Raw genomic sequence first — 22,653 nt, 5'->3', positions numbered from 1 at the left:
GAATTTTTAAAAAATATTTTATTATTTTTATTTTATGTGTATGAATGTATTGCCTGCATGTTTGTGAGTGCACCCATGTCGTGCAATGCTGCGGAGGTCAGAAGAGGGCTTCGGATTCCCCTGGAACTGGAGTTAAGGACAATTTGTAGCCGCCATGTGGGTGCTGGGAATCGAACCTGGGTCCTCTGCAAGAGCGGTCAGTGCTCTTAACCTCTGAGCCATCTCTCCAGCCCCATATAAGAAGTTTTTAAATGCTTGAGGAAGAATTTAGGGATGAAAAGTCAAATATCTGATTTTTCGATATGAGCAAGAAATGGGAGAGAAATTTCTGGATGGTAGTTCAAAGTCCTTTCATTTCCTCTTAGAATATTTCTTGGGTGCAGTCCAACTCCATCAGTTTTATACACATGAAGCAGAATACCCACTGATGATTTTGTTCTTGGAGCTACAGAGCTAGTTTTTAGACTGCATCATTTTCTTGCTTCTAACACACACAGACACACATCAATGTACACATATATGTGTGTGTGTGTGTGTGTGTGTGTGTGTGTGTATGTCTGGTGTATGGTATATGTGTGTCTGTGTGTGTGTGTGTTTGAGCTGGAAACCCAGAGCTTCAGGAAGGGATACATTTCAGAATCTGTTGTGTTAGGATTATATGGTTATTCATTCAGCAAATATTTTTGAACACTTATTTTATATGATACATTTTTCTAAACCCTAAGCAGTTTCTTCCTCTAATGAGCTTCCACTGAAGCTGGATGATTACAAATCAGCAAACAAATGGGATGATGTTAAGGGTATAAAACGTGCTGTTATAGAGAATGGAGCTGGTGTGTCAGTAACTTGGATAATGATTTCCAGTTTGACTAGAGTAAGTCCAACTGAGGAGTTGCATAAGTTTGTTCCCATCTGAAGGCCCAGAGGAAATCAGACTAATGAAGACAAGAAATGTTCCCAGAACATATCACCCACATATTTCTGTAGGACACTGTGTTTTGTCAAGATATATACAGAATGTGGATAAGCAGTTAAAAAATATGGAGTCAACAAAGCAAGCTATGCCTGCCTAGGGAAGAGATGCACCAGAAAAATGAAGAAATTCATGACAAATTCTCTAGTACTTTGGAAAGGGACAGGAGCTACACAGCTATTAAAGATTAAGATTGCTCTCAGGAACCTGAGGTGGAGGAGAATTTGTGGAAAATACTGGCTACAGAAAGCACATTGTAGAATTGTGTGTGATATCTTCTTTGAGAATCAATGAAGCAGATTCCATATATATAAAATAAATATATACATACATATTTAAAGATTTAAAAAAAAATTCTGGGCATGGTGGCACACACCTTTAATCCCAGCACTTGGAAGGCAGAGGCAGGCAGATCTCTGTGAGTTCGAGGTTAGCCTGGTATACATAGTGAGTTCCTGGCCAGCTGGGGCTACAGGGAGACCCTGCCTCAAAAGTACCAAAAAAAAAAAAAAAGTGTATATCTATGTGTATGGGGGATATGCATGTGTGAGTGCAGGTGCTCATGGAGTCCAGAAGAGGACATCAAATCCCCTGGGGCTGGAGTTGCAAGTGGTTGTGAGCTGCCCAACATGGGTGCTGGGAACCAAACTCAGGTCCTCTGCAAGAGCTGAATGTGCACTTAACTCCCAACCATATCTCCAGCCCCCTTGTTTTGTTTTTTGAGACAGGGTAGAAGGCTTCTTATGATATAGAACAGACAACTGTTCTGCAATGGAATAGTGCTTAAGACAAGAATTCCTATCAGGGGCTGAAGAGGTGGCTCTGTGGTTAAGAGCACTAGCTACGCTTTCAGAGGACCCAGGTATGATTCCCAGCACCCACATAGTGACTGACGGACACAGTTCTGCCTGCGTGTGTTACTTTAGATGGGAGACAAACTGAACTGTAAAGGGGAACTAACAGAGGGTATAAAAGCCTGGGTTGTTCTTTGGGGCTTTCTTTTTTTTAATATTTTAGTTATTATTTTTATTTTATGTGTATGAGTGTATTGCCAGCATGTATGTGAGTGAACTCATGTTGTACAATGCTGCGGAGCTCAGAAGAGGGCTTCAGAGTCCTCTGGAACTGGAGTTTAGGACGGTTCGTAGCCGTCATGTGGGTGCTGGGAATCGAACCCGGGTCCTCTGCAAGAGCAGTCAGTGCTCTTAACCGCTGAGCTATCTCTCCAGCCCCAGTGTTTGGGAGTGAACTCATGTTGTACAATGCTGCGGAGGTCAGAAGAGGGCTTCAGAGTCCTCTGGAACTGGAGTTTAGGACGGTTCGTAGCCGTCATGTGGGTGCTGGGAATCGAACCCGGGTCCTCTGCAAGAGCAGTCAGTGCTCTTAACCGCTGAGCTATCTCTCCAGCCCCAGTGTTTGGGGCTTTCTATCTTTTGGGTAGAAACCCACATAACCAGGTGCTAGGACAAATAAACTGCTTCTTGGAGAAAAGAAAGCCTTGGTGTCTTATCTCTCTGTGCACAGCACCTGCAATGGGTAAAGTGCTTGCTTCACAAGCCTGAGGACCTACATTCATATTCCCAGCACCACATGAGCATGGTGGGACCCATCTGTAACCTCAGCACTAAGCTCGGGGGTGACAGGAATTTCCTGGGGGCTTGCTGGATAGCCAGTTTAGCGGAAATGATGAGTTCCAGGTTCAGTGAGAGACCCTGTCCCTGTCTTGAAAAATAAAGTGGAGAGCAATTGAGGAAGACACCCAAAGTTGACGTCGGGTTTCTACCTGGGTACACGTAGGTGAGCGCACTTACACACACACACACCACACACACACTCACACTCACACACACACACTCACACTCACACACACACACTTACCTAAATGGGTCTGGACTAGTATTTGGAAGATAATCCTATTTAGTCCAATAAGGAAATTATTGTTCGTTGTGTTAATAAGATATAATTGATAGGTTCTGTTGGGAAACCCTGATGTTAGGGTTGCAGTTCTCCATGTCTGGATAACCCTAAGGGGCTTGGCGCCAAATGGAAGGACTCCCCTTTTCAGCAGGGGGCCTCCTGCTCTCTTCCTGGCTTACCTGGAAAGTGCCACCAAGCACGGATGCCTGACCTTATTTGGAACATGACCTTTGGCATAGTTACCTGGAGTAAAAACTACCCCCAGGTTTTTTCTATATGATAATCAGGCATTGCCTGATAGTCTGGAAGATAGGAGCCCACTGCCACATGTAAATAAAGCACACTATGAGCACCTATCAGCTGAGGCTTTGGCTACTGCCTCCACACTATAATTTCTCTAGTTCTCCCACTGAATAAACGGAGCTGTTTCACTGAGTCTGGAGCTGTATCACTGCTGTTTCACTGCGCCTGGGACCAGCCTCCCCGGAAGGGCTTTCTTCCGTCAGTGCTCACTGGCCGTCCTGACTCCGTTCGTCGCTTCTGCTCCCCCTGCCCTCGTGGACCGGTGGCCAACGACCCGCGAAGAGAGGGAGAGACCCCCGCAAGGTTCAAAAAAGGATTTTGGATTTCTTTCATTTTGCTTCAACTACCCCAGGAACCTTTAGGATATACACTCATTTACTGATAGTTATTAATATTTTTTAAGTATTTTTGTTTCAAAAAAAGAACAAACTCTGTTTTTTTTTGCTTTTTTTTTTTTGGTCTTTTGGGACAGGGTCTCCCTGTAGCCCCAGTTGGCCTGGAACTCAGTGTGTAGACCAGGCTGGCCTTAGTCTCACATTAAAGATGTGCACCACCATGCCTAAAACAATGAACTCTTATAGGTTAATTGAATCTACTTTATTTTATGTGTGTGCTTGTATTGTGTATATGTATACAAGTGCACTGGTGTCATGAAGTGCCCATGGAGGACAGAAGAGGATGTCGAATCCCCTGGAACTGGGTTGTTAGCTGCCATGTGGGTGCTGGGATTTGAACCCAGGTCTTCTACAAGAGCAGCCAGTGCTCTTAACTGCTGAACCATCTCTCCAACCCCATTGAAGCTACTTCAAAAATAATTTTATTTATTTTATTTTATTATTTTATTTTTGGTCTTTTTGAGACAGGGTCTCCCTGTAGCCCTAGCTGTCCTGGAACTCACTATGTAGACCAGGCTGGCCTTGAACTCACAGAGATCTGCCTGCCTCTGCCTCCCGAGTGCTGCAATTAAAGGCATGAGTCACCACGCCCGGCTATTTATTATTTTTATTTTATGTGTATGAGTGTATTGCCTGCATGTATGTGAGTGCACCCGTGTCATGCAATGCCCACAGAGTCAGAAGAGGGTGCCTGGAACTGGAGTTACAGTTTCAGCCACCATGTGGGTGCTGGGAATCAAACCTGGGTTCTCAACAGGAGCAGTCAGTGCTCTCAACCACTGAGCCATCTCTCAGGTCCTCCCTTGAATCTACTTTTTTTTTTTTTTTTTGTCTCTTTGAGACCGGCTCTCCTTGTACATAGCCCCAACTGTCCTGGAACTCACTAGGTAGGCGGGATTAAAGGCATGTACCACCATGCCCAGTTTTGAATCTACTTCTTAAATTGAATCTACTTCCCTAATAACTTCTCTTCATATGTACTTTTATGATTTGCTTCTACAAAATCTAGAGACAGCCCTTACTTTGTAACCCACTTTCGTTTTTGAATCTTGGATGGGTAGTGAGCAGGCTAGACCCTGCCTGGCCTTCTAACACACCTGAGGCCAGAACTTAAACTCTGAGCTTTGGTGACTCACCTATAGAACAACAGGGCTGGACAGCTCTCTGAGGTCCTTCCCAGGAGTATGTGCCATAGTGCTATGAATAGCAAAAGTTGGCTAATCTAAGAAGGTGATGTTTTGGTTCTAAAGGTTGAAAGTGAATCCTAACTAGAGTCATTTCCATCTCTTAAAGGACATCTTGGAAGTTTGGGGACATCTTTTTGGTGGTCATAATTATGACAGGTTTTATCCTTAAATCCCATCTCACTTTGCAGGAATAAAGGGGGCATTAACAAGTAATAAATATACAAAAAGGAACATAGGGGCTGGAGAGATGACTCAGCGGTTAAGAGCACAGACTGCTCTTGCAGAGGACCTGGGTTCGATTCCCAGCACCCACATGGCAGCGACGAACTGTCTTTAACTCCAGTTTCAAGGGAATCTGAAGTCTTCTTCTAACCTCCTCTGGCATTGCATGACACGGGTGCACTCACATACATGCAGGCAATACACTCATACACATAAAATAAAAATAATTTTAAAAAAAAGGAACATAGGGCTGGATAAAGTTGAAATCCTCTTATGTAAAGGGTAGCTAAGGAGAACACTAGTAACACTTTATTATAAGATAATCACCATGATATTGGGCTGCTCGATTCTGGTTTGAAAAACAAAGGATGAAGGGATTCCTTTCCCTTATGTTGCAGTGTGAGACCATATGGCTGAAAGCAGGACAGAAGTATGGATTGTATGTCATTACAACTTAGAACACATCCTGCCAGGCCCTTCAATCCTGGACATTCTTAGCTCTCTAGCATGGAAGGCCTCTGGCGACTCTTGCTTGGGTGTGCTGGGCTGGCTGGCCTTCTGCTGGCCATCTGACCTTTGTTTACTTCTGCTAGTTGCAAAATATCGTGTGTTCACAGGATGTCTTTGTTGCCTGGTACATTCCTCCACCCTGTCTGAACCCAGTGTTGGGAGGTGTCTGCGGTGGTCTCCTTAAAGTATGTGCCTTTAAACTATTTGGCAGTGCTACCCAGAGCCCTTGGGGAATCACAATAACAGACCAGTCTCATTCTCTTCTAGAGGCTATTATCAACAATAATACTGTTTTCCATTTTGTTTACTTTGTTTTGTTTGATTTTGAGACAAAGTCTAACTCTTAGCCCAGGCTGGACTCAAAAATTTCATAACAATCCTCCTGCCTCAGCCTCCCAAAAGTGCTGGGATTAAGGTATGCACCTCGACGCCCAGTTTAATAACAATAATATTATATAAATAGTATTTATTTTCAGAAGAAAGATGGTAATAATGGGTTTTACTAGCACATAACCCGTATTGGGCCCTGTGTTAAGTTTGTAATGCTCACAAGAATGCTGTGGTTGTTAGAGCTTTAATTTCACATGGCAAAGGATAAAAGAGTTAAGCTTCTTGCTAAGGTTCCACAGCTGCTGAGTGGTAGGGCAAGGTTTGCACACGCAGCTCAAACCATTCGGTATGGGGAGGTGGTACAGTTTTCAAATTTCTTTTTTTAAAAGCTCTTGCCTTCCCTCTCCCCTCCACCTTCTCTTTCTTTTTCTTTCCTTCTTGTTTTTTTTTTTTTAAAAACAAGGTCTCATGTGTCCCAGGCTGGCCCCAAACTTGCTAGCTGAGGACAACTTTTTGTTTTGTTTTGTTTATCTTTGTTTTTTGTCTTTTTGAGACAGTCTCCCTGTAGCCCCAGCTGGCCTGGAACTCACTATGGAGACCAGACTGGCCTTGAACTCACAGAGATCCATCTGCCTCTGCCTCCCAAGTCCTAGAATCAAAGGTGTGCGCCACCACACCCGGCTGAGGATGACTTTTAATTTCTGATCCTCCTACCTTCACGTCTCATGTGCTGGGATGCTGGAATTACCGGTGTATACTGCCACATCCAGTTTTTGAGGTACCAGGGATGGAATCCAGGACTTCATGCATACTAGACAAGCACTGTGTTAACTGACCTACATCCCTATCCCAGAACTCTGATTATGTGTTTTCCAATTAAGAAGAAAAAAGATAAGCTGGTTTGGTGCTGCACTCTTCTAATCCCAGCACTTGGGAGGCAGAGGCAGGTGGATCTCTTATGAGATTGAGGTCAGCCTGGTTTACATAGCAAGCTCCAGGCCAGCTGGGGCTACAGGGAGACCCCATCTCAAAAAAGTCATACACATACACACACACAAATAAAATTGAATAAAATATTTTTGTTTTTTGGGTTTTTTTTTTGGTCTTTTTGAGACAGGGTCTCCCTGTAGCCCTGGCTGGCCTGGATTCGCTACGGAGACCAGGGTGGTCTCGAACTCACAGGGATCTGCCTGCCTCTGCCTCCCGAGTGCTGGGATTAAAGGCGTGTGCCACCACGCCTGGCTTGAATAAAATATTTTTAAAGGAAAATAAAAACATAACGAATCCTAAAAGGGCAGACAGATTGAAAAAAAAATACAGAAATGTAAAGGATTTAGGGTACAGTGAAACGGTAAAGAAGCATATGTAGCTGGCATGTGGGAAAGAGAGAAGAGAGATGGGAGCAGAAACAAATCAGCCAAAGGTCTATGACATGTCAGAAACTCACAGAAGAGTTACTGTTGTTTCCGGGCCATGGGCATCGTGGTGGAGGGCTTCCCAACCTTTCAGCCAGCTGAAGAATGCCAGTCAAGGTCAGGAGAAAATCATCAGTCTCCTGAGGATTTGCTGCCTGGTTCCTGTCACAGGCATCTTTTTTCCTCTGTAGAAGTTCAGGGCTACAAAGCCTGTGCATTCCAGTCAGAAGGTTGGCAGCTTGATCAATGATTTCCTGTGCCTTGATGATAAATGGTTTTCCAATTTAAAAGATAAATTTATATTTTGAAGGTTCAGCGCCCTTTGATTTCTTAATAATAGAGCCTTTCAAATTTGTTTCCTAACTGTGACATGTTCCAGGGCTCTTGGCCAAAGCAAATTCTGCTAATAAGAAATAACAAAAATGACAGAGGAAAATCATGTGCTCCTTAACTTAAGCGATGGTTGAGACCTCTGAGAACATCTAGGCCAGGCTTCTCACTCTACAGATCAGGAAGTGGGGTCCCGGGAGAGAGGAAGGAGCTCGCTCAGGATCATGTTGCCGCTTCTGGCTTTTTTCACTGAAAGGACCTTCGCTGCAGGCTGCAAGGAGAGCATCTATGATTTTTCCAAGACGTCAGGTTAAAAACTTGTCAAGACAAACTTCCAGTTCATGATGAACTTACAGATTGCCAAGAAATATTTATACTATTAGAATTTTTTTTTCCCCCACAAAGTGTTGGAAGGCTTATAGTTTATTAATGGTCTCTGATTTTCTCTTAAAAGGCATGTACATTCACCTGGTAGACTAGGGCTTGGTAAACTATGTACTTGGGAATAGATGGGCCCTGTTTTTTTTTTAATTAGTTTTTTTTTTTTTTTTTTTTTTTTTTTAAGACAGGGTCTCCCTGTACTCCCAGCTGGTCTGGAACTCACTCTGTAGACCAGGCTGGCCTTGCTCTCACAGAGATCTTCCCGCCTCTGCTTCCTGAGTGCTGGGATTAAAGGCGTGCACCACCACACTCAGCCCCACATTTTTTGCAAATCAAGTTTTATTGGCACACACGCGTGCTCTTTTCTTTTTTCTTTAGTGTTTTCTTTATTATTTTTTATTTTATCTGTATGAGTGGTTTGCCTGTATGTGTGTAAGTGCACCATGTGCATGGAATGCCCTGGCTAGAAGAGGGCGTTGGATCCCCTAGAACTGGAGTTATGAATGGTTGTCAGCTGCCAGGTAAATGCGGGGAATCAAACCTGGGTCCTCTGGAAAAACAGCAAGTGCTCTTAACCACTGAGTCCTCTTTCCAGCCTGGTATGCTCCTTTCTGAACTCACCCTCATAATGGCAGAGTTGAGTAGCTGCAGCTAAGAGCATAGGACCTACAAAGTCTAAAATCCTTCTGGCCCTTTACAGAATTTCTCTCTCTCTCTCTCTCTCTCTCTCTCTCTCTCTCTCTCTCTCTCTCTTTCTCTTCTTCTTCTTCTTCATCTTCTTTTTTTTCTTTTTTTGAGATAGGATCTCAAAACTTGCTAGTCTTGAACTCCTGATCTTCCTACCTCTGCCTTTCATGTGCTGGGGTCACTGACATGTGCCATCTTGCCTGTCTTACAGAAATGTGTGTCAAGCCCTGCTGAAGAAGATCTAAAGACATACAGGAAAATAAGGCCAGGGAAATCGTTATCCGAGTCTCACACTCAGAGGCTTAGCCTGACTGTGGCTTTACCATTCTCAAAGCTAAATGTCTTAAAAGTCTCTGATTTCTCAAGAATCAACTTCTAGAAGCAGAGTGAGAGTGAATGGCTTTTAGATCTTTGGTTCACTTGTGAGCTAAAGGTATTGATGCAGAATTTCTTTTCAGCTTGCATAAACAGAGGTGGCTGTACTTTGTCAACATTTACAAACGAGCTGGGAATATATTGCAGTGGTTAAAGGGCTTGCCCAGCATGCATAGAGCTCTGGGTTCAGTCCTCAGCATGGGGTGGGAGAAACACATTAAAAAATAAATGAATAACTTGGTTTTGCATCTGTGGATTCAGGGGCAGGTTCAAGGCAGTGGTATGTGTCCTGTCTGCAGTTACAACATGCCTGGCGTTTGTCAAGCCTGCCATCAACAACATCTCTCTGATGACCCTGGGTGTTCCATGCACTGCACTGCTCGTTGCAGAGCTCAGGAGGTGGGTGCCATTTCTCCTGTGCTTTGCTGCCTGGAAAACCATTTTCCTCTGGGAAGCTGTAGGTTCATATTCAGAAACATTTTATTTTAGCTTTTATATGTGGGTCTTCTAGCCCCAACTAAAATACATACAGTCACGGTTTTTATTTTAATATTTGCTGAAAACATTCAGTTTTCAGTTGCAGTTACTTTAAGGTTTTTATTTTATGTGTGTGAGTGTTTTGCCTGCATGTATATATTTGCATATATGCATGCATGCCTAGTACTGTGGATGCCAGGGGACGGCAGAACTAGTGTTAGTGACAGTTGTTTCTTTTTTTGTTTTTGTGACAGTGTCTCCCTGTAGCCCCCAACTGGCCTGGAATTTGCTATGTAGACCAGGTTGGCCTTGAACTCACATGCCACTGCACCCGGCTGAGTTAGTGACAGTCACTATGTGGGTGCTGGGAACTGAACTCAGGTCCTCTGCAAAAGCAGCTAATCCTCTTAACCGCTGAGTCATCTCTCCCGCCCCTCATTGCAGTTACTTCAAAAATGAATTTTTTAAACTGGGTGTGGTGTATGCCTTTAGTCCCAGTGCTCTGGAGGCAGAGACAGGCAGATCTCTGTGAGATGGAGACAGGCCTGATCTACGTAGTAAGCTCCAGGCCAGACCCTGTCTCAGAAACAAAAGACCAAAATAAAAATGGATTTTAATCCATACTTCTTTTACTATGAACATTGTTTTGTTCCTTTTAAGACCAGATCTGGCTATGTGTGTAGGCTGGCCTCTGACTGTCTGTGTAGCCCAGTCTGGCCTCTGACTGTCTGTGTAGCCCAGTCTGGCTTCTAACTTTCTCTGTAGCTCAGGCTGGGTTCTAACTCTCTGTGTAGCTCAGGCTGGCTTCTAACTCTCTATGTCGCTCAGGCTGGGTTCTACCTCGTGGTGATCTTCCTGCCACAGCCTCCTTAGTGCTGGGATTATAGGTATGAGCCACCACACCCAGTTTAGAGTGCCTTTTTTCATTTTAAAAAATTTTTATTAAATATGCTCTTTGACAATAATTTTTTGAGACAGGGTTCACTATGTAGCGCTGGCTGGCCTAGTAGACCAGGCTCGCCTTGAATTCCTGAATGCTAGGATTAAAAGTGTGCTCCACCACACCTGGCTTTTGACAGTTTCATACATGTACGTTCTGGTTACTCTCACCCCTCTCTTCCCTGACTCCCCCCTCTCCCCGCTCCTGTCAACCCCCCCAAGCCCCTTTTTCACATTCATGTCCTTTTATTTTGCGGCCCACTGAGCTTGACCAGGGCCATCTGTGTGGCCATGGGTTTGGGGCTGTCTACTGGAGTCTAACGGGCTCACCTCATAGGCACATCACTGAGAAAAGGACTGTCCCTCCCCCAGAATCCACCAGCCAATGGTTCAGCATGGAGGGGTAGGGCCCTGCTAGCCCCTCTCTGATCCATGATTGATCAATGATAGGCCCAGTCTTGTGCAGGCTGAGGTGGGGCCATGCTTGTATGGCAGTGCCACACCCAGAAGGTGGCATTTTACAACGCTTCGCCCTGTTTTCCGACTCTTAGATTCTCTCCATTCCCTCTCCTTCTGTGTTCCTGGAGCATTAGAGGCGGTGATATAAATATCTTGTTTAAGGCTGAGCCCTCAACCCTTACTCATCTCTGCATTCACCACCATTCAGTGCAAAGTGAAGCTCCTTTGGTTCTTTGTAGCGTTTGTCTATGGGTATAAACATAAATATTCCAAAGGCAGCTTAGGGCCATGTCAATTTAGCTACACACAATGGTAAGAGCCCCACCCCCAGCCCCCAAACTCCTCAGTCACAGGTTTTTGAGTGGGTTTACAGCACTACGGCTTTGAGTGCCTTAACTGACATTTGATCTAGCTTCCTCAGTGTGATAGTTGCTCTGTGTATGTGGGTGCTGGGAACCGAACCTGGGTCCTCTGCAAGAGCAGCCTGTGCTCTTAACCACTGAACCATCTCTCCAGCCCCCACCCCCAATTTTTTTTTTAAAGACAGGCTCTCATGTGGCCCACAGTAGCCTTGAACTCTGTATTGAGGTTGGGTCTGAACTGATCCCGTCTCCACCTCCTGAGTGCTGGTATTACAAGTGTGCGCTACCACACCTGGCTGTAATAAACATAATTTTTTAAAAATCGACTTTTCAGCATATACCATGCTTAGCATGTGTGAAAACCTTAGTTCAGTCACTAGTACTGATAGATAAATACATTTCAACTTTACTTCATTACATATTACGTTCCTCCTTAGAGCCAGAGGGGCCTCAGCAACCTTGAATCTGTTCTTCCTGAATTTATTCACTTACTTTTCAAGTGTCTCTGGAGTCCTTACAAGTGTTTGCAGCCATGTTCTGAGACCCTGGGACTCACTCAGGAAGTGCTTTTGCAAACACAGATGCAGGCTCTGCCTGTGTAACAGTTTCGATTTGAGGGGCCTTTAAAAAACTAAAATCTCATTGTCTGCGTTGAGGACAGGGTCCTTATGGGCTGGGGTGGGGAATGTCTGCGAATAAGCAAAGGGTTTCTTGGTGTAGTACTGAAAAACTGTGGAATTGGGTGGTGGTGGTGACTGAAGAGCTCTGAGTAAGCTACCGTGCACTGAACTATACCCCAGTAACACTATTAACAGCACAGTAAGCTTCGGAGCCTGCCAGGTGATTCTGTCTCTCTGGAACCATGGATCTGTCCAAACTGCACATTTCAGGCTTGAGATGTTCCGAAGGTCACGCTTCCTCCACTTCTTGGAAGGAAACTGGTTTCAGCAGACATGAAGAGAGGAGAAAGTGTGTCCTTGAATAAATAACTGATCATCTCACCAGTAATACTGAGTGAGCCTGAAGTCACGGTCCACTGGCTGAGGTCCATGACTGCAGCTGGGGCGGGTGGTGGGGGGCACCCAACACAGTGACTTGCTCCTCTGTCTTCTGTGGCCAGGCTTTTGAGAGAGATGCCTCCATCCATTGCCCATCCTTCTTGGCCATGCCTTCTCGGGTCCCCTGCAGCCCGGCTTCCTTCCCCATCTTTTGTCTGAAGTTATTGATGTCCTTTTTAAAAAGTTAGTTTCTATCTTGTTGTAGAAAATCGGAAAGCACAAAAAGAAAAGCACTTATTAAATAAAATAATATTTGGTAGTACTTAGGATCATATCACTGAGTAAAAATAGTTAAACCCATGGCTGGATATGGTGGTGCACACCTTTAATCCCAGCACTGGTGGTAGTGGGAGTTGGCAGAGGCAGGTAGATCTCTGTGAGTTCCAGGCCATCACAGGCCATTGCTGTCTACATAGAGAGTTCCAGGAGAATCAGGGCTACACAGTGAGACCCAGCCTCAAAACAAACAAAAACAAAACAAACTCCTAAACCTGCCACTTCCAGATAATGACCATTAGCCTTTTGTTGTAAGTTTTCTAGTCTTTTTTGCTTTGCCATCCTATCTGTTTAAAAAATTTAGCTAGATTTTTTTAAATTAGTTAAAAAGTTAGTATACAATTTTCTGAAAATGAGGGTTTTTTTCTGCAAGTTAACTCGAGATTTTATTTTCTCACTTAGAGCTGTATTGTGGCATCTTTCTCTGTAAATACATATATCTGCATAAATCATCTTTAATGCCTACATAGCATTTGAACTTATGACAGGCTAGTTGTGGTGGTGGCATGCACATCCTAGTACTTGGGAGGCAGAGGTAGCAGTCAGCCTTGGCAATATGTTTAGCTCAAAGCTAGTTTGGGCTCCATGAGACTGTGTCTCAAAACCAAAAGCAAACAAAAAGGAAAATAGGAGTGGTGGTTACGGAGAGGGACAGGGAATGAGAATTTGAATTTTGGATATACTAAATTTCGTCAATTAATTTTTGAACATTTAGTTTCTTTCTGGTTTTCACTATTATAAATACCTATGTAATGAATATCTTTGTGTATTTTGGGGCATCCATAATTATTTCCTTAGGCTGTAATAACAACCTTTTGACTTGGATTGGAACAAAGAACCTTTACTCGATTGTCTTCATCCCTGGACTGAAGGGTCTACAGCTGCCCTCAGTGTCTTCCGTTAGCTTCTGTGACCTGAGCAATCCAGGCCTTTCTCCTACTTGACTGGTCCCACTGCACCCCTTGCCTTTTGAGGGTATACAGTCTCCAAAATGGAGTCTTCAACCCTTTTAGTTTATTTCTTCTTTAAAAAAATTTGGATTTATTTTTATTTTATGGGTATGAGTGTTTTGCCTGCATGTATGTAAGTACACCTGTGTTGTACAATACCCCTGGAGGCCAGAAGAAGGCATTGGATCCCCTGGAACTGGAATTACAGATGGATGGTTGTTAGCTTTTATGTGGGCACTGGGAACTGAACCCAGGTCCTCTAGAAGAGCAGCCAGTGCTCTAACTGCTGAGCCATCTCTCCAGCCTCTAGTTTATTCCTCGAAGGTCTCATTCACCCCTTGAGTCCAGTGGCCATGTCCCTGTATGAATGTCTGCAGTTGGTTCTCTTCTCTGCTGAAGTCCGGTTTCACAATCCCAGTTGCCTCCTGGGTCTTTTCCAGTTAGATGTCTTGTCTCCCAAAGGGCAGGTGCAAAGTTGCTGTTTTGTCTTCACACTCTCTCTACCCTTCCAGTCTCCTAACTGTGCCTCTTAGCATCCTTCTCAAATCTCACTTTAAAATTTCCAAATGATTAATCATCGCTGGGTCCCCAAATCCTGCCACCCTGCATGATCTCTGTTACCTCCTCTCATTCCTAACGCTGTACCCTGAAAGTCAGCCGTTGCTTTTGTTTGCAGCCGTCTCTCTTTTCCTCTGGTCTTCTTCCTTAATGGGGGCACTTTTCATGTTACTCCTTTGCCCTTGTACAAAAACCTTCAATAGCTCCTTATATCCAAGTTTCCTTTATCCTTTTCTGACCTTGGCTCTTTAGACATGCCTAGTGACCAGTCAGTCTGGATAGGCTCCTAGCTCATACTGTTGCCTCTCCATGGAAAGCTGTAGCTAGAATTCCTTGGGGGTGGGAGGGACCACAACAACAATGGGACAGGACACACAATGTGTACCGCCCTCCTCCCTTGGTCCCAATGACAAACCAAGGTACAATTTCACTAAACTGCAATCTGGGAAACCAGTGAGTTTATTGGGCTTACTTATATAGCAATGGGTAAGGATTTACTTACAGGAGTATGGGTGCTCTCCCCTAAGGCCACAACTGGAAAGTCTCCAACCATGGATGGCGACTTCCTCATAGCTGCGCAAAATGGTAAGAGAGACCCTCCCTCGGCTTCCCCAGACTAAATACCCTTAGCCCCTTCCTCAGGCTATGTGGAACTAGGGCCGACTGCTTGGTTGGGAAGTATGGCTGGACTCTTAGGCAAGGGGCTCTGTGATTCACCCTGTCCCTCCTTTGTTGTGGGGCATGGCAGTTAACAAGCTCAGCTGTAATGATCCTAGGCAAGTAGGCACAGCCAAGCTTTGGAAGGTAGCATCTGACTGTCAGAGAACTGTCCTATACAATACAAGTATTGGCTGCCCTCTCACAGCAGCAGCTTGGTTATCAGCTCCCTTTTGAGGCCTTTTCTCACCCCTCTTCCTCCTTAGCTAGAGGTGGTATCTCTCTTCCTAAGCTCTCCATTTCTACATTGTACTTAGCATATTCTCCCTCTAATGTAGAGATTTCTCTTTTTTCTCTTCCTCCTCTCTGGTGCATTATTCGAAGACAGAAACTACACTTTTCTGTAAAATTTCCAAGGTGCCAATTACCTCTGAAAATTCTAAAGAGCATGTCTTCTCAGATGGTGTGTCAGGTACCACTGTTTTACTCCGGCACCACAGGACTCCTTGAGGACACAAGCATTCAGTAGAGGGTACTAGAAGACACCTGGGGTCAGGGGCTCCACAGTGCTGAGTTTGGGTCTTGGCTTTGCTTTCCATTAGCTCAGAAATAATAAGCATTATTTTCTTCCTTGGGTCTTCTGGTCCATATTTAAGTAGAATAGATAATAAGGCTTAGGTCTATTTTCTTTTTTTTTTTTTTTTTTAAAGCAACAAAACAGGATATTGGCAGCACTTGGGAGGCTAAGGCTAGAGAATTGCAAATTCAAGGCCTGGGCTATATAGTGAGGCTTTATCTCAACAAACAAGCAAGCAGAGTGTAGTTGAATAATCCTATAGTGATGACTAAGTAAGGTGTATCTAGTGCAGTATCTGTCCCACGGTGGATACTTAACAAATATTAGTTGTGTTTCTTTTTTCTTGTCCTGAGGTTTTAACAATGGCGGGTAAATCAATGTTAAGAGAGGCACATACTTCTTGTTTGATTTAGATCCTCTTCTCGGCATGTGCTTCACTATCAAGGGATTCTCCCTGGCTTTCCTTGGGTGCGAATGCTGAACTGCCCTTTCTCTGTAGTGTTTGTGGGCTGAGTGACTGGTACCTGAGGCTCTCGCCCTGCTTGCTGCTCCCTCTAGGCAACCCTGGATATTAACAGATTTTGAAGCTCTGCAGAAGACACATAATTAAATAGCTGGCAAAGACATCTAAATTAGATTTTATTTGGAACATTCAGTCCAGTGGCTTCTATTGGGCCCGAAGTGAATAGAATGTTCTGGATTTAGCTGTTGCTTGAGAAGTCAGTACAATCTAGTTTCATTTTGATTCTTGAGTCTAAATGATATGTTTCAGCCTATAATTTTATTTAAAATATAGCCTAAGAAAATGGGCAGTATTTTAAGTTCATAATACCTAATTGAGTACATGGGGAGCCAAGTGCCTAGGGCAGATTATTATGTAGTTAAATTCACAATTATGATCTTCTAACAGGGAAGTATACATTCCCTTAGTGTGTTAGTCTTTACAAGACTCGGTTCTATGCTTAAAACCCTCTTCCCTGGAAATGCTAGCTGTCACGGTGATTGGCTGTCCCCTTAACATTAACAAATTGCAGCATCCTGGGAAGCCTCAGTGGTTCCTCCTCGTTGTCCCATCCACTCACTGTACCTGGGTCACTCCTGTGAGTTTTCTGTTATGTTTTGTCTCTCTCTAAAGGGCTCCTCAGCTCAAATGCTTGGCTATGGATGTAGCTCAGTGGTACAGCATATTCCAGGTCTCCCCCATTCTCTAAACCCAGCCCAACTCAATCTAAGTACATCTTGCAGCACCTTTTCCAGCACCACCTCTTCTATATTGCAGCTAGACTTTCTTAGACCTCCCTCCCATACCTCTCACTCTGAACAACCCACTGCAAACTGGCTTCAAGTCCCGAACTCCCTCTTGGTGTCGCTGGGCTAGTGATTATTATTCAGCCCACCTGTTGCTTCAGTCTTGCTCTGGCTGTTTGCAGTTAGCCCTCCCTCCACCATCCTAGGTGTATGCTTTCCTATGGCTCTGCTTCTGCACCCTTGGGCTTTCCTCTGAACTCCACCAGCTCCTTTCTAGTTTCTCTGACTTTCTTCACAAAGGTCCATCCTCGGCTCTCTGTATCTGCCTTTGATGGACTGGAATGCTTGTCTCCCTCTAGATTTATAGTTTAAAACCTAATTACCAAGGAAATGGTGTTAGGAGGTGGGGACTTGGAGGACTTGATTTGGTAATGAGGGTAGAGCCCTCATGAATGGTATTGGTGCCCTTATGCAAGAGGCCCCAAGCTGGGGGGTAGTGCACACCTGAAACTATGGAATCTAGGAGGCTAAGACAGGGGAACTGCAATTTGGACACCAGTTTGGGCTACATAATGAGACCCTATATAGAAAGAGACCCTAGAGCCCTAGAAGGCTGCCTCTCCCTTTCTCCACATAGAGAAACATGGGACCCAGGTGCCTAACATGGGACCCAAGTGCTTAACATGGGATCCAGGTACCTAACATGGAGAAAGGAACCTCCCAGCCTCCTCAACTGTTTATTAACTGTTTATTGTTAAACAGAGAAATAACTGTTTATTGTTTATAAGCCAGAAGCTGTTATTCTAGGTAGAGTGTGCTCAAGCGAAGGGGGAAAATGAAGATGGTTAACTCTCTGGTTCAGTCACAGGACTCCATTAGAGTCTGTGGCTTGTATCTTAAATGTCATGACTGCTCAAAGTTTGGCTGTCAGCCTATGTCACTAGTCAGAGGATCTTATAGAAAGAAGCTGGGTCACATGAGGATGTGTCCTTGAAGGAGATTTTGGGACCCTGGCTGATTCTGACTTTGCTTCCTGGCAGTCATGAAGTGAACAGCTTTGCTTAGCCCCATGCTCCTTGCTGTGATGTATTACCTTGACACAGCTCCAAAGGCAACAAGACCAAGAAGCCATGTCCTGCAACCTCCGAAACCATGAGCCAATATTAATCTTTCTTCCTTTTAAGTTGTTTGTCTCCAGTATTTTGTTACAGTGATGGAGAACTGACTAACGGTTTCTACATGTGATGAGTCTCCATTCTTTCAAAAACAGTTTTCAAATGTGGCATTTGGCCTCCTGTAAGAAGGCATTTTTAATTTAAAAAATTTTTTTAAAAATATGTGTGTGTGCCTGCTCATCTGTATGTGTGTGCAGGAGCCTACGGAGGCCAGAAGAAGGTATTGAATTCCTTGGAACTGGAGTCATAGGTGATTGTGAGAATCCCAATGTGGGTGTGCTGAGCCATGTCTCTAGCCCCCTAGTTTGTGTTTGGAAGCAGGTCTTTGTGAACCTGTTGTTTGTCCCTTCTCTTCCTCCTCCTCCTCCTCCTCCTCCTCCTCCTCCTCCTCCTCCTTCTTCATAAAGAATAATCTTTTATAATAATCTTCTTCAAAAAAAGAATAATCTTTTTTTGGTCTTTTTGAGATAGCGTGTCCTTGGAGCCCCAGCTGGCCTGGAGCTCACCACCTGCCTCTGCTTCCTGAGTGCTGTGATTAAAGGTGGGCACCACCATGCCTGGCACCCTGTCCCATCTTCATCGAAGCTTTGGCTTATGTTTCTGTCAGAAAACTAGCATGTCAGGCGTTTGATATCTGCCTGTTTTGTCAATAAATATGAATTAAGTCTTTCTTGGACTCTGGGCCCCTAAGAGAGACCATAATTGACCTAGAAGTGGTCTACTGAGGGAAAAGGCCTTGGAAGAAAGGTTTTGCACACCCCCAGCCACCAGCTGTCTCTGGGCATTCCTCTGCCAAGAGTGGAAGTCACCCAGTTTAGGAGTGACTCCATAACAAGGAAAGAACACAGCCACTGCGGTTTCCTCTCAACTAGTGCGACTTGTTCAAAAGGACAATGTGTCCTAATGTGTGTAACAACTCTCCTTCATTTATCAAATTCTGAGAGCTTTCTCTGTGCCCAACACAGTTCCAGGTGCAGATGATACAGCAGTGAATAGTTTATATGTCAATGGGGGACACAGACTCTGAACAAATAGCAAAACAGAAGATATCCCAGACAGACACAAAAGGAGGAATAGAGGACAGAGGGGAGGATCTTGGTAGGGGAGAGCTGTTGTAAGTCTTAAACACTGTGATCAGGAAAGGGCTTCCTGAGTGATGTTGAGCATCACTTGAAGATGGTCTATGTAGGGGAAGACCACCCCAGGTAAAGTGAATATGAAGGTTGCAGGGCCCATTTCCCCTAAGGGGTGTTTGACAATGACACAGATCAACCACAGCCTGAGCAAAGGTCCTGAGGGCCAGAACAGGGAGGAGAAGAGAAGGGGAGCCCACGCATGGGTAGTGGGGATCCTGTGAGTGCTGCGGCTACCCTCTCACTAAAGCCCTGGAGCACAGTGTTGCAAGTTGATTACAGGGTCAAAGGTGAGAGTAGGTCATAGAGGGGATGATGGGGACCTGGAACCATGTGGACACAGGGCAGATTTGGGATGTATTCTGAAGAGCTGAGAGACTGGATGTGGGGAATGTGGGGTGGGAAGAAAGATTAGGTGTTTCCTGTGCACATGTTGAATTTATATCTGTATTGGATGTCAGGGATCAGGCTTGTGGGGGAAACTGGGTTAGGTGAGCCACATGTGTACGTGTGATATTTGTATCCATGAGACTGTGGAGTGACTGTGTCTTCTATAAGAACTCCAATGCCAAGAGATTGGGGACATGAGAAGCAGCAGAAGCCCAGAAGAGATGACCCGCAAACCAGGTGGAGGACTGACACTGATCTCTGCTTCCTCCTTGCAGATGTGACAATGTACGTGTGTTTAAGCTGGGCCTCTTCTCTGGCCTCTGGTGGACCCTCGCCCTCTTCTGCTGGATCAGTGACAGAGCCTTCTGTGAGCTGCTCTCCTCCCTCCACTTTCCCTACCTGCATTGTGTGTGGTAAGCCCCCGCCCTGGGAGGTGGCTGTGGCCTGGGTGTCTGCACTTGCTGCTAGTGGGGTGCACCCTGCTATGTGCACAGATGGGTTCTGGGGACAATAGGGGGCCCAGAGCCAAACATTCTGTCACCTCGCATCTTATTGTCAGACATTTTAGAAGCAAAGTACAGTAGAAAGTTAAATTGGCTCCAGCTGGGGAGCAGGTTCAACAGAAACTCTGGAAAACCTAATTGCTATGCTACTCAGCAGGTCTGTAGCCTCTCACCTGCCTCTCCATAATTAACACGGAGGCGCCTGAAGACTGAGACTGCAACCTGAGCTCTGTGTGAATGCGGGGGGAGGGGGAGCTAGAGCCCTTTGTGACATAAGGGACCTGCCTTGGTAGGAACCATGTCTTCAGGGCCCAAGTGGCCAGCTGAGAGCCTGGGCCTCACAGGTCGTCCAAGGACACCCTCGCCTGTTTTTTTTTTTTTACAGGTACAGACAAAGCCCAGGGCACTAAAGTGAACTGTTGAACAGTGCTCACTTCGTGTTCAACAATAGGGAATTAGAGCAACTACTTTTTTGGAAGCTTGGGACCACTTTTAAGTTAAAAGGAAACGTTGTTTACAAAATCACATGCAGAATACAGGCTCAGGAAGCAGAGGAGGAGCAGGAGATGCAGCTCAGGGGTGGAGTGCCTTCAGGTATCCGTGAGGCCTGGGTTCGAATACCAGCTTGGGGGGGCATGGTTTCTTCCTAACAACTGCTTCAGTTCCAAACCCAGGGTAGTTTTTCTGTCTCTGTCTTCCAAAACTGACGATCACCAAAGTTGACAAAGAGCAAGGGAAATGTTTGTCTCATGTTCTCGTAGACTGAGAGCATCCGAGAGAAATCCTAGTAGTGCTAAAACTCTGGAGGCTTTGTTAGTTGCACATTCAGAAGCTGACTTCTGTCCAGGAGCCTCTTACAGACCCCAGGATGAACCAGGCAGCTGCCTTGGCTCACACCTGTGTCCCAGCACTCGGTGGTCTGAGCCAGGGAGATTGCCACAAGTTGCTGGTTAGCCTGGACTACACAATGAGAACCTGTCACACACACACACACACACACACACACACACACACACACACACACAATCTCCACAAACTAAAACTTTTTTTTTTTTTGGTCTTTTTTGAGACAGGGTCTCCCTGTAGCACCAGCTCGCCTGGAACTCAATATGTAGGCCAGGCTGGCCTCAAACTCACAGAGATCTGATGCCTCTGCCTCCTGAGTGCTGGGATTAAAGGCATGCACTGCCATGCCCAGCTTAAAACAAAACTTCTTTACACAAATGAACTTTAATTTGTGTGTGTACATAATACATGTATATAATATATATATGTAAATTTTTTTGAACCAGAGTTGGGGTTTAGAGTTTAAGAGTCACTTTATTTTTTGTGTGTGCATGTGTGTGTGTGTGTGTGTGTGTGTGTGTGTGTGTATGTGTGTGTGTATGAGTGTATAGCCTGCATGTGTGTATAGTACAATGCCTGTGCCTGTGTCATGCAAGGCCCAGGAGGTCAGAAGAAGGCATCAGATCCCCTGGAACTGGAGTTAAGGACGGTTTGTAGCCACCATGTGGGTGCTGGGAATCAAACCTGGGTCCTCTGCAAGAGCAGTCAGTGCTCTTAACCACTGAGCTATCTCTCCAGCCCCAAGAGTGACTTTAATACAGCTTTTGAGTAGAGGCTAAAGAGATGGTTCAGTGTTTTAAAAGCACTAGCCCCTCTTGCAGAGGAGCTGGGTTCAATTTCCAGCACCCACTTGCAGCTAACAACCGTCTGTAACTCCAATTCCAGGGGCATTTGACACTATCTTCTGGCTTCTAAGGTAATTGCACACATGGTACACTTATATTGGTACAGTCAATACATAGGATAAAACTAAATGAGACATGTTAGTACAGGCCTTCATTCCTAGCACTTGGAAGGCAGAGGCAGGTAGATCTCTGTGAGTTTGAGGCCAGCCTGGTTGTCATAGCTCCACGTCAGCCAGCTACACAGTGAGACTCTCTTAAAACCCAACAACAGGGCTGGAGAGACGGCTCAGCATGTAAGGCATTGGCTGTTCTGGCAGAGGACCCGGGTTCAATTCCAAGCACCCACATGGCAGCTAAGAACCATCCTTAACTCCAGTTCCAGGGGACTCTGAAGCCCTCTTCTGACCTCCATGGCAATGCAGGACATGGGTGCACTCACATACATGCAGGCGATACACTCATACACATAAAATAAAAATAATAAATAAATAAAATAACAAAAAACTCCAAGAACAACAACAAAACCCCCAACAATAAATAACTAAAAACTAATACAAAATTGAAAAAGTTTTTAAGCATGAGGATGGGGTGGGCTTCCCAAGGGAGAGGTGCCAAGTTTGGGTACATATGTCATGAGACCCAGCCCCTGGGAAATTAAGTTTTGAGGTCTTCTAGAACCACTTGCAAAAGACCAAACCAAATCAAACAGCACAAGTTGTGGCACTCAGTCATAGGATCTACTTTGTTTTTCAAAGTTGAACCATTTTTTTTTCCCCATTATGAAGTGATTGCTGTATGGGGTTGAGGGGTGAGGGGGTGAACATGCCATGGCACGTGTGTGGAGGTCAGAGGAGAACTTTTGGGTGTTGGCTTTCTCCTTCTACCATGTGGGTCCCAGGGATGGAACTCAAGTCATCAGGTTTTGGGGTTAGTGTCTTTACACACTGAGCCATCCCACCAGCCCCATGAAGTGAATTTTGAATAACAAATTTAAACAACATAGACCTAGAGAAAATTGTTTTAGAATTTTCTCTAAAGAAAGATAATTAGAGCCAGGCATGGTGGTGCTCCCCTTTAATCCCAGCATTTGGGAGGCAGAGGCAGGTGGATCTCTGTGAGTTCAAGGCTAGCTTGGTCAACATAGTGAGTTCCAGGTCAACTAGGGCTATGGGGAG

The 22,653-nt window shown here is 44.9% G+C and overlaps 1 protein-coding gene across 2 annotated transcripts in view; it reads left to right on the top strand.

Annotated features, from left to right (window-relative positions):
• Positions 1 to 22,653, top strand: part of Acer2 (alkaline ceramidase 2) — a 43,722-nt gene that overhangs the window by 11,175 nt on the left and 9,894 nt on the right. The window contains exons 4-5 of one of the 2 annotated variants that reach the window (XM_008845531.3): positions 9,287 to 9,424; positions 19,560 to 19,697. In XM_008845531.3, the coding sequence (XP_008843753.1) occupies positions 9,287 to 9,424; positions 19,560 to 19,697 (276 nt within the window). The remainder of the gene's footprint in view (positions 1 to 9,286; positions 9,425 to 19,559; positions 19,698 to 22,653) is intronic. The other variant, XM_008845532.3, reaches the window with a different exon arrangement.

The sequence above is a fragment of the Nannospalax galili genome, unplaced genomic scaffold (genome assembly GCF_000622305.1).
Source record: "Nannospalax galili isolate Female #2095 unplaced genomic scaffold, S.galili_v1.0 scaffold1082, whole genome shotgun sequence".
Taxonomy (NCBI): domain Eukaryota; kingdom Metazoa; phylum Chordata; class Mammalia; order Rodentia; family Spalacidae; genus Nannospalax; species Nannospalax galili.
This window is presented reverse-complemented; position numbering and strand designations above follow the sequence as displayed.